General features: G+C 41.9%; 1 protein-coding gene across 3 annotated transcripts in view; it reads right to left on the minus strand.

Annotated features, from left to right (window-relative positions):
* The window catches only part of pnut (septin 7-like protein pnut), a 150678-nt gene that overhangs the window by 51006 nt on the left and 87116 nt on the right, over nt 1-12556 (minus strand). For all 3 annotated transcript variants that reach the window (XR_011714256.1, XM_071675083.1, XM_071675074.1), the window contains exons 6-7: nt 11533-11713; nt 1425-1590 (exon numbers count right to left, since the gene is read on the minus strand). Coding sequence is in view for 2 of the 3 variants with exons in the window: in XM_071675083.1 (XP_071531184.1) it covers nt 1425-1590; nt 11533-11713 (347 nt within the window). In the remaining variant the exon portion in view is untranslated. The remainder of the gene's footprint in view (nt 1-1424; nt 1591-11532; nt 11714-12556) is intronic.

The raw sequence follows: 12556 nt of genomic DNA on the forward strand, positions 1-12556 counted from the left end.
TAATTCATGAAACAATTAACAATAATGCCTTCCCGAAAGGCCCAATAGGAAAAGAGGGAAGGAGAGTAAAAAATGTCAGAGACCTGGATGTCATTAAAATGGAGGACTTATGTTCAGTGAACATTGGCCACGATAATGAGAACATTCAAAAGAGACAAAGCTAATGATGGGAATGTCCAATAAGTACATGAGAAATAGTACAGCATACAGCTGTGTTGTATGGTCATCAAAAACACAGGTGGAAAAAAATAGCAAGAAAGAGTCAGAGAAACACGGGTGGAAAAAAAAATAGTAAGAAAGAGTCACAGAAACACTTCACAAACAAAACTGAAGGCCTGGAGCACATGAATTACCTTGAAAGATTGAAGGAATTGCAACTCTACAGCTTAGAAAGGAGACATGATAATTCATGCAAGGAAACAAACAGAAGGCATTAAGAACATCCTTAAATCAAAAGCATATGATCAAGGAAGATACAAAATTATCAGGTCTGAAGCTATACCTGGAAACATCTGTGAGTGAAAATCAAATGAAATTAACTAATGTCCAGCAAAGAAACTAGAGCATCTATATATTATTTTACCAAGAGAAATTGGAAAAATGGATAAAATGGCAACAGAGGCATTCAGAGGAAGACTGGACTTGTGGCTGAAAGCAATCCCTGATGAGCCTCAAATAGATAAGTATTCAAAGCATCATGGTGGAAAGAAACTGTGTAGTTCCACAACCAGGAAGTGCTATGAGCCCTTTGCGCTGGCCCCACTGTTCAGGCAAAATCACCTTATAGGTAATCATGTGTACGCATCTCTTCCATGGTCTACTTCTCCTCCTTGTGCCCTCTACTGTATTACAGCAAATATTCCTGACCAAGTTAATATTCGTGATCAATCTATCATATGCTAAACTTGGCCATACCATCCTGAAAAACTTTCATCCATTTGACTTTTTAATGAATTCCTCACACCACATAATCTCACATCTGCATTCTGCCTACTTTCTCAGTTCCAGCCATATTACATATCTCATCTATCTTTACTAGTCTTATCTTTAACATGACCAGACCTATAAATGCTTTGGTTTCACAGCAATATATCAGCAATAGAATGATCATTCCTTCATGCAAACATTTTGCAAACTCTAAGGTTCTAACCATTCTTTCCATTCACCAAAGCTTTCAGTTAATCCATAACTGTTCTCCCTTGCTTGACTCAAATTTTGACTGCAGCATTCCCACTACCACCCTTACCAAATCTCATTCCCAAATATCTAAACTCGTCCTCTACTTCCAGTTCTTTACTATGGAAACAGATCTTACAATGTAATCTCTCTTCCTGCAAAAAACTATCAATCATTAATTAAAAACTTTCCAGTGTTCATACGTCAAGTGAAACAGGCTGTTAATGCATACAATACATTAAACTTACTTATTTGACATCTTAATTTTTCCATCTGTTCCTCCAACACCAGCCAACTTGCGACACCGATAATTTTCATAATGGACATTATTAGTGACATCCTTTAAGTCTTGCATGTGTGTACGGATCATCATGTTGCGCAGAGGGATGAAGTCACAGTGTTCTATATTTTCAACTGAAATATCATCAATATTCATAAGTAGGATAAACTAAGAATAACTGATAAAAGTCAGAAAATAATTCTTTTAAAAGAAACATACTACCTCTGATATAAATCTGTTTCCATTAATCACCGATCATGGCAGATTTAAAAGATACTTCCTACAGCCCAAGTTGAATTAAGTTGAATGAAACTTATACTCTTTTCTCTAAACATGTTATATAAATATTTCAGATGGGTGCCAAAACACATATCATTAGAATATTTCATGATGGTTTGATTAACATAGTAAAGTAGCTGCCTGTCACTCCTCTATCAGCAATTTGATTCCTTTTCTTGAATCTAAATCTTAATGGCACAAGCAGAATCTTTGGTAAAACATTCTAGTTACCATCCCTCTCCACAACTCTGAGTGTTGAAATTCATCAGCAAACCTGACACATACTGAAAAGAATTCTGAATTTTTTATCTGCAACACATGTGAAGCAATTGCCAAATGTTTTCACTGAGAAAAAATATGAGGAAAGGATAAGGACTGTCTCAGCAGGTACAGTAGGGTTGAGGGACAAGTCAATTGGGAGGTAAGTTTGAATGGAGAAAAACTGGAGGAAGTGAAGTGTTTTAGATGTCTGGGAGTGGATCTGGCAGTGGATGGAACCATGGAAGCAGAAGTGAGTCAAAGGGAGGGGGAGGGGGCGAAAGTTCTGGAAACATTGAAGAATGTGTGGAAGGTGAGAACATTATCTCGGAAAGCAAAAATGGGCAGTATGTTTGAAGGAATAGTGGTTCCAACAATGTTATATGGTTGCGAGGCGTGGGCTATAGATAGGGTTGTGTGAGGAGGGTGGATGTATTGGAAAAGAGATATTTGAGGACAATATGTGGTGTGACGTGGTTTGATCTAGTAAGTAATAATAGGGTAAGAGAGATTTTATTATATTATTATTATTATACTTTGTCGCTGTCTCCCGCGTTTGCGAGGTAGCGCAAGGAAACAGACGAAAGAAATGGCCCAACCCCCCCATACACATGTATATACATACGTCCACACACGCAAATATACATACCTACACAGCTTTCCATGGTTTACCCCAGACGCTTCACATGCCTTGATTCAATCCACTGACAGCACGTCAACCCGGTATACCACATCGCTCCAATTCACTCTATTCCTTGCCCTCCTTTCACCCTCCTGCATGTTCAGGCCCCGATCACACAAAATCTTTTTCACTCCATCTTTCCACCTCCAATTTGGTCTCCCTCTTCTCCTCGTTCCCTCCACCTCCGACACATATATCCTCTTGGTCAATCTTTCCTCACTCATTCTCTCCATGTGCCCAAACCACTTCAAAACACCCTCTTCTGCTCTCTCAACCACGCTCTTTTTATTTCCACACGTCTCTCTTACCCTTACATTACTTACTCGATCAAACCACCTTATACCACACATTGTCCTCAAACATCTCATTTCCAGCACATCCATCCTCCTGCGCACAACTCTATCCATAGCCCACGCCTCGCAACCATACAACATTGTTGGAACCACTATTCCTTCAAACATACCCATTTTTGCTTTCCGAGATAATGTTCTCGACTTCCACACATTCTTCAAGGCCCCCAGAATTTTCGCCCCCTCCCCCACCCTATGATCCACTTCCGCTTCCATGGTTCCATCCGCTGCCAGATCCACTCCCAGATATCTAAAACACTTCACTTCCTCCAGTTTTTCTCCATTCAAACTCACCTCCCAATTGACTTGACCCTCAACCCTACTGTACCTAATAACCTTGCTCTTATTCACATTTACTCTTAACTTTCTTCTTCCACACACTTTACCAAACTCAGTCACCAGCTTCTGCAGTTTCTCACATGAATCAGCCACCAGTGCTGTATCATCAGTGAACAACAACTGACTCACTTCCCAAGCTCTCTCATCCCCAACAGACTTCATACTTGCCCCTCTTTCCAAAACTCTTGCATTTACCTCCCTAACAACCCCATCCATAAACAAATTAAACAACCATGGAGACATCACACACCCCTGCCCTGTGGTAATAAAAAGAGTGTGGTTGAGAGAGCAGAAGACGGTGTATTGAATTGGTTTGGTCACATGGAGAGAATGAGTGAGGAAAGATTGACAAAGAGGATATGTGTCAGAGGTGGAGGGAACGAGGAGAAGTGGGAGACCAAATTGGAGGTGGAAGGATGGTGTGAAAAAGATTTTGAGCGATCGAGACCTGAACATGCAGGAGGGTGATAGGCGTGTAAGAAATAGAGTGAATTTGAACCATGTGGTATATTGGGGTCAACGTGCTGTCAATGGATTGAACCAGGGCATGTGAAGCATCTGGGGTAAACCATGGAAAGTTTTGTGGGGCATGGATGTGGAAAGGGATCTGTGGTTTCGTAGCATTATACATGACAGCTAGAGACTGATTGTAAACGAATGTGGCCTTTGCTGTCTTTTCCCAGTGCTACCTCATGCACATGCGGGGGAAGAGGGCTGTCATTTCATGTGTGGCAGGGTGGCAATGGGAATGAAAAAGGGCAGACAGCATGAATTATGTACATCTGTATATATGTTTATGTCTGGGAGCGGATTTGGCAAAGGATGGAACCATGGAAGCGGAAGTGAATCATAGGGTGGGGGAGGGGGCGAAAATTCTGGGAGCCTCGAAGAATGTGTGGAAGTCGAGAACATTATCTCGGAAAGCTAAAATGGGCATGTTTGAAGGAATAGTGGTGCCAACAATGTTGTAGGCTTGGGCTATGGATAGAGTTGTGCAGAGGAGGGTGGATGTGCTGGAAATGAGATGTCTGAGGACAATATGTGGTGTGAGGTGGTTTGATCGAGTAAGTAATAATAGGGTAAGAGAGATCTGTGGTAATAAAAAGAGTGTGGTTGATAGAGCAGAAAAGGGTGTTTTGAAATGGTTTGGTCACATGGAGAGAATGAGTGAGGAAAGATTGACCAAGAGGATATATATATATATATATATTCTTCTTCTTTCTTTCAAACTGTTCGCCATTTCCCGCATTAGCGAGGTAGCGTTAAGAACAGAGGACTGGGCCTTTGAGGGAATACCCTCACCTGGCCCAATTCTCTGTTCCTTCTTTTGGAAAATTAAAAAAAAAAAATGAGAGGGGAGGATTTCCAGCCCCCCGCTCCCTCCCCTTTTAGTCGCCTTTTACGACACGCAGGGAATACGTGGGAAGTATTCTTTGTCCCCTATCCCTAGGGAAAGTGACAAATATATATATATATATATATATATATATTTTTTTTTTTTTTGCTTTGTCGCTGTCTCCCGCGTTTGCGAGGTAGCGCAAGGAAACAGACGAAAGAAATGGCCCAACCCACCCCCATACACATGTATATACATACGTCCACACACGCAAATATACATACCTACACAGCTTTCCATGGTTTACCCCAGACGCTTCACATGCCCTGATTCAATCCACCGACAGCACGTCAACCCCGGTATACCACATCGCTCCAATTCACTCTATTCCTTGCCCTCCTTTCACCCTCCTGCATGTTCAGGCCCCGATCACACAAAATCTTCTTCACTCCATCTTTCCACCTCCAATTTGGTCTCCCTCTTCTCCTCGTTCCCTCCACCTCCGACACATATATCCTCTTGGTCAATCTTTCCTCACTCATTCTCTCCATGTGCCCAGGCAGCAGGTTTGGATGGTATTGCAGTGGAATTTATCAAAAAAGGGGGTGACTGTATTATTGACTGGTTGGTAAGGTTATTTAATGTATGTATAACTCATGGTGAGGTGCCTGAGGATTGGTGGAATGCGTGCATAGTGCCATTGAACAAAGGCAAAGGGGATAAGAGTGAGTGCTTAAATTACAGAGGTATAAGTTTGTTGAGTATTCCTGGTAAATTATATGGGAGGGTATTGATTGAGAGGGTGAAGGCATGTACATAGCATCAGATTGGGGAAGAGCAGTGTGGTTTCAGAAGTGGTAGAGGATGTGTGGATCAGGTGTTTGCTTTGAAGAATGTATGTGAGAAATACTTAGAAAAGCAAATGGATTTGTATGTAGCATTTATGGATCTGGAGAGGGCATATGATAGAGTTGATAGAGGTGCTCTGTGGAAGGTATTAAGAATATATGGTGTGGGAGGCAAGTTGTTAGAAGCAGTGAAAAGATTTTATCGAGGATGTAAGGCATGTGTATGTGTAGGAAGAGAGGAAAGTGATTGGTTCTCAGTGAATGTAGGTTTGCGGCAGGGGTGTGTGATGTCTCCATGGTTGTTTAATTTGTTTATGGATGGGGTTGTTAGGGAGATGAATGCAAGAGTTTTGGAAAGAGGGGCAAGTATGAAGTCTGTTGTGGATGAGAGAGCTTGGGAAGTGAGTCAGTTGTTGTTCGCTGATGATACAGCGCTGGTGGCTGATTCATGTGAGAAACTGCAGAAGCTGGTGACTGAGTTTGGTAAAGTGTGTGAAAGAAGAAAGTTAAGAGTAAATGTGAATAAGAGCAAGGTTATTAGGTACAGTAGGGTTGAGGGTCAAGTCAATTGGGAGGTAAGTTTGAATGGAGAAAAACTGGAGGAAGTAAAGTGTTTTAGATATCTGGAAGTGGATCTGGCAGCGGATGGAACAATGGAAGTGGAAGTGGATCATAGGGTGGGGGAGGGGGCAAAAATTCTGGGAGCCTTGAAGAATGTGTGGAAGTCGAGAACATTATCTCAGAAAGCAAAAATGGGTATGTTTGAAGGAATAGTGGTTCCAACAATGTTGTATGGTTGCAAGGCGTGGACTATGGATAGAGTTGTGCGCAGGAGGATGGATGTGCTGGAAATGAGATGTTTGAGGACAATGTGTGGTGTAAGGTGGTTTGATCGAGTAAGTAACGTAAGGGTAAGAGAGATGTGTGGAAATAAAAAGAGCGTGGTTGAGAGAGCAGAAGAGGGTGTTTTGAAATGGTTTGGGCACATGGAGAGAATGAGTGAGGAAAGATTGACCAAGAGGATATATGTGTCAGAGGTGGAGGGAACGAGGAGAAGTGGGAGACCAAATTGGAGGTGGAAAGATGGAGTGAAAAAGATTTTGTGTGATCAGGGCCTGAACATGCAGGAGGGTGAAAGGAGGGCAAGGAATAGAGTGAATTGGATCGACGTGGTATACCGGGGTTGACGTGCTGTCAGTGGATTGAATCAGGGCAAGTGAAGCGTCTGGGGTAAACCATGGAAAGCTGTGTAGGTATGTATATTTGCGTGTGTGGACGTGTATGTATATACATGTGTATGGGGGTGGGTTGGGCCATTTCTTTCGTCTGTTTCCTTGCGCTACCTTGCAAACGCGGGAGACAGCGACAAAGCAAAAAAGAAAAAAAATATATATATATATGGTGAGGTGCCTGAAGATTGGCGGAATGCTTGCATTGTGCCATTGTACAAAGGCAAGGGGGATAAGAGTGCTCAAATTACAGAGGCATAAGTTTGTTGAGTATTCCTGGTAAATTATATTGGAGGGTATTGATTGAGAGGGTGAAAGCATGTACAGAGCATCAGATTGGGGAAGAGCAGTGTGGTTTCAGAAGTGGTAGAGGATGTGTGGATCAGGTGTTTGCTTTGAAGAATGTATGTGAGAAATACTTAGAAAAGCAAATGGATTTGTATGTAGCATTTATGGATCTGGAGAGGGCATATGATAGAGTTGATAAAGATGCTCTGTGGAAGGTATTAAGCATATATGGTGTGGGAGGCAAGTTGTCAGAAGCAGTGAAAAGTTTTTATCAAGGATGTAAGGTATGTGTACGTGTAGGAAGAGAGGAAAGTGATTGGTTCTCAGTGAATGTAAGTTTGCGGCAGGGGTGTGTGATGTCTCCATGGTTGTTTAATTTGTTTATGGATGGGGTTGTTAGGGAGGTGAATGCAAGAGTTTTGGAAAGAGGGGCAAATATGCAGTCTGTTGCGGATGAAAGAGCTTGGGAAGTGAGTCAGTTGTTGTTCGCTGCTGATACAGCGCTGGTGGCTGATTCATGTGAGAAACTGCAGAAGCTGGTGACTGAGTTTGGTAAATAATGTTTGGAAGTTGAGAACATTATCTCGGAAAGCAAAAATGGGTATGTTTCAAGGAATAGTGGTTCCAACAATGTTGTATGGTAGCGAGGCGTGGACTATGGATAGAGTTGTGCGCAGGAGGGTGGATGTGCTGGAAATGAGATGTTTGAGGACAATATGTGGTGTGAGGTGGTTTGATCGAGTAAGTAATGTAAGGGTGAGAGAGATATGTGGAAATAAAAAGAGTGTGGTTGAGAGAGCAGAAGAGGGTGTTTTGAAATGGTTTGGTCACATGGAGAGAATGAGTGAGGAGAGATTGACCAAGAGGATATATGTGTCAGAGGTGGAGGGAGCGAGGAGAAGTGGGAGACCAAATTGGAGGTGGAAAGATGGAGTGAAAAAGATTTTGAGTGATCGGGGCCTGAACATGCAGGAGGGTGAAAGGCGTGCAATGAATAGAGTGAATTGGAACGATGTGGTATACCAGGGTCGACATGCTGTCAATCGATTGAACCAGGGCATGTGAAGCGTCTGGGGTAAACCACGGAAAGCTGTGTGGGGCCTGGATGTGGAAAGGGAGCTGTGGTTTCGGTGCATTATTACATGACAGCTAGAGACTGAGTGTGAACGAATGGGGCCTTTGGTGTCTTTTCCTAGCGCTACCTCGCACACATGAGGGGGGAGGGGGTTGTTATTCCATGTGTGGCGAGGTGGCGATGGGAACAAATAAAGGCAGACAGTATGAATTATGTACATGTGTATATATGTCTGTGTGTGTAATATATGTGTACATTGAGATGTATAGGTATGTATATTTGCGTGTGTGGACGTGTATGTATATACATGTGTATGTGGGTGGGTTGGGCCATTCTTTTGTCTGTTTCCTTGCGCTACCTCGCTAACGCAGGAGACAGCGATAAAGCAAAATAAATAAATAAATAAATAAATAAATATATATATTTTTTTTTCATACTATTTGCCATTTCCCGCGTTAGCAAGATAGCGTTAAGAACACAGGACTGGACCTTTGAGGGAATATCCTCACCTGGCCCCCTTCTCTGTTCCTTCTTTTGTGGGAAGTAAGTTGTTAGAAGCAGTGAAAAGTTTTTATCGAGGATGTAAGGCATGTGTACATGTAGGAAAGAGAGGAAAGTGATTAGTTCTTAGTGAATAGTGGTTTAAGGCAGGGGTGTGTGATGTCTCCATGGTTGTTTAATTTGTTTATGGATGGGGTTGTTAGGGAGGTGAATGCAAGAGTTTTGGAAAGAGGGGCTAGTATGCAGTCTGTTGTGGATGAGAGAGCTTGGGAAGTGAGTCAGTTGTTGTTCGCTGATGATACAGCGCTGGTGGCTGATTTGTGTGAGAAACTGCAGAAGCTGGTGACTGAGTTTGGTAAAGTGTGTGAAAGAAGAAAGTCGAGAGTAAATGTGAGTAAGAGCAAGGTTATTAGGTACAGTAGGGTTGAGGGACAAGTCAATTAGGAGGTAAGTTTGAATGGAGTAAAACTGGAGGAAGTGAAGTGTTTTAGATATCTGAGAGTGGATTTGGCAGCGGGTGGAACCATGGACGCGGAAGTGAATCATAGGGTGAGGGAGGGGGCGAAAGTTCTGGGAGCGTTGAAGAATGTGTGGAAGTCGAGAACATTATCTTGGAAAGCAAAATGGGTATGTTTGAAGGAATAGTGGTTCCAACAGTATCATATGGTTGCGAGGCATGGGCTATGGATAGAGTTGTGCGCAGGAGGGTGAATGTGCTGGAAATGAGATATTTGAGGATAATATGTGCAGTGAGGTGGTTTGATGGAGTAAGTATAATAGGGTAAGAGAGATGTGTGGTAATAAAAAGAGTGTGGTTGAGAGAGCAGAAGAGGGTGTTTTGAAATGGTTTGGTCACATGGAGAGAATGCCTGAGGAGAGATTGACCAAGAGGATATATGTATCAGAGGTGGAGGGAACGAGGAGAAGTGGGAGACCAAATTGGAGGTGGAAAGATGGAGCGAAAAAGATTTTGAGTGGTCGGGGCCTGAACATGCAGGAGGGTGAAAGACGTGCAAGGAATAGAGTGAACTGGAACGATGTGGTATACCAGGGTTGACGTGCTGTCAATGGATTGAACCAAGGCATGTGAATCATCTGGGGTAAACCATGATAAGTTCTGTGGGGCCTGGATGAGGAAAGGGAGCTGTGGTTTTGGTGTATTATTACATGACAGCTAGAGACTGAGTGTGAACGAATGTGGCCTTTGTGTCTTTTCCTAGCACTACCTCGCGCAGATGCAGGGGGAGGAGGTTGTAATTTCATGTGTGGCAGGGTGGCGACAGGAATGAATAAGGGCAGACAGTATGAATTATGTTCATGTGTATATATGTATATGTCTGTGTGTGTATATATATATATGTATACGCTGAGATGCATAGGTATGTATATGTTCATGTGTGGACAAGTATGTTTATACATGTGTATGTGGGTGGGTTGGGCCATTCTTTCGTCTGTTTCGTTGTGCTACCTCGCTAACACGGGAGATAGCAACAAAGTATAATAATATTTATTTATCATACTTTGTTGCTGTCACACGTGTTAGCGAGGTAGCACAAGGAAACAGACGAAAGAATGGCCCAATCCACCCACATACACATGTAGATACATACACACCCTCACATGTAAATGTACATACCAATACATTTCAACATATACATACACAGACATACACATATATACACATGTACATATTCATACTTGCTGCCTTCATCCATTCCTGTCGCCATCCCGCCACACATGAAATGGCATCCCCCCTCCCCCGTGTGTGTGAGGCAGCATTAGATAAAGACAACAAAGGTCACATTCGTTCACACTCAGTCTCTAGCAGTCATGTGTAATCCACTGAAACCACAGCTCCCTTTCCACATCCAGGCCCCACAAAACTTACCATGGTTTACCCTAGATGCTTCACATGCCCTGGTTCAATCCATAGACAGAACGTCGAACCGGTATACCACATCGCTCCAATTCACTCTATTCCTTGCACGCCTTTCACCCTCCTGTATGTTCAGGCCCCAATCACTGAAAATCTTTTTCACTTCATCCTTCCACCTCCAATTAGGTCTCCCACTTCTCCTTGTTCCCTCCACCTCTGATACATACATCCTCTTTGTCAATCTTTCCTAGCTCATTCTGTCCATGTGACCAAACCATTTCAATGATTTTTTTCCATACATATTCACCATTTCCCAAGTTAGTGAGGTAGTGTTAAGAACTGAGGACTGAGCCTTGGAGGGAATATCCTCACTTGGCCCCCTTCTCTGTTCCTTCTTTTGAAAAACCAATAAATGGGAGGGGGGGGGAATTTCCTGCCCCTCCCTCCCTCCCCTTTTAGTCACCTTTTGTGACATGCAGAGAATAGGTGGGAAGTGTTCTTTCTCCCCTATCCCCAGGGATATATAAAGTGAATGCATAAAACACTTAAAAACCTGAAATTGACAAGGATGAAAGGAAACCAAACTGAAGAGTTAGAGTTAACAAATTTATCATGTGAATCTAACCATCATTTTTCCATATTAGTAGCATTCCAATGAAGCCCATACACCGTGCATTATGTATTGTTGCACAATGGTGCTGTCCACATGCATTTCCATTGGTGTTATGTTAAGCAATGTTTGTTTAATTCCTTGGTGATCTGATATGTATCCTTGGCACTAATCAAGTTGTAAGTTGTGTATAAAACCGTATTTTGATATCTTAAAGTTAGAAAAATCAAAATGCATAAAACCATAACATCCTTACATGGAAATCACATCATTCAAGAAGCAAGTACATATGAATGTTTTGTATCTAATCAGAGATCATTCCATCAGTCTCTTCACAGCTAAGCATCAAATCTTCAAATAAGCTTGTATTTGACTTAGCTAAACATATTATGTCAACAGCCTTACCTTCAACTATTCCCCAAGGGTACTTGCGACCCCTTACTTTTTTCCCATCAACCTCCACTATAGTGTTGGATCCAACAACTGCAAACGGTACTCGCTGCTTCATTTTGACACCAGATGTATCTCCTTCATCTTCTGGGAACTCATAAATCTTTATTTTGTGTTGTGCTATTTCATTAAGTACCTGATGAGAAACAATCTAATCTTGAAATGCCATTTGACAAGTCATATCACTTTTAATCTAAAACAACAATGCTGACATAAAAAACTGACACCTAATATTTTGTTATATGTACGAAAAAGAAGGAGAAAGTTATTTTTTGGGAAACTCTGACAAGCATCATGTTCGGAGGAAAGAATCTCTTAATATCTAACACAAGCTCCAGTGACACTAATCTTAAATATCTTTTGGTAATATCAAAAAGATAATTACTGTTTGAAATCAAAGTTACCAAGCAAGGTGATCACTCACTCCCTGTGTGACACCTAAATTCTTTCACTGAGGGGCCATTTGAAGAAACAATAACCAATTAGATATCCTAACAAGATCATTAGATATCCTAACAAGATCAGATCAATCATTTGCTAAGATAATGCGATTAACTACCAAATCCAACCCACCTCTGGAAAATTCCTGCCACAGCCTGATGAACTAACTGAGCTCTTATATCTTCTCTAACCATTATCAAGTCAGGGCCTGCTGTTCCTTAGCCATAACATTCATAGTGGAAAAACTTTCTGTTTAAACTATTCAAGACAGGATATGAATCAAAAATTTTCCGCAAAATCAAGATATACTTAGAAGCTGTGATATTTGGATTTGTCTGTCCATTCCCAGCAAACTGTGTTATCTAAAATTTCAAAGGATTCCTTTTTTAAGTTAGCTGAGACTGCTTAGGCAGCTGAGGCCCTAATCAAGGCCATCCCAATGATGCTACATAGGATGGCAAAAGGTGAGCAAATGATGTGAGGGGAGTGGGTGTGGAATGGGATATATTTGGGGAAGCAGTGATGACTTGCACAGGGT

Source organism: Panulirus ornatus, chromosome 2 (genome assembly GCF_036320965.1).
Source record: "Panulirus ornatus isolate Po-2019 chromosome 2, ASM3632096v1, whole genome shotgun sequence".
Classification (NCBI taxonomy): domain Eukaryota; kingdom Metazoa; phylum Arthropoda; class Malacostraca; order Decapoda; family Palinuridae; genus Panulirus; species Panulirus ornatus.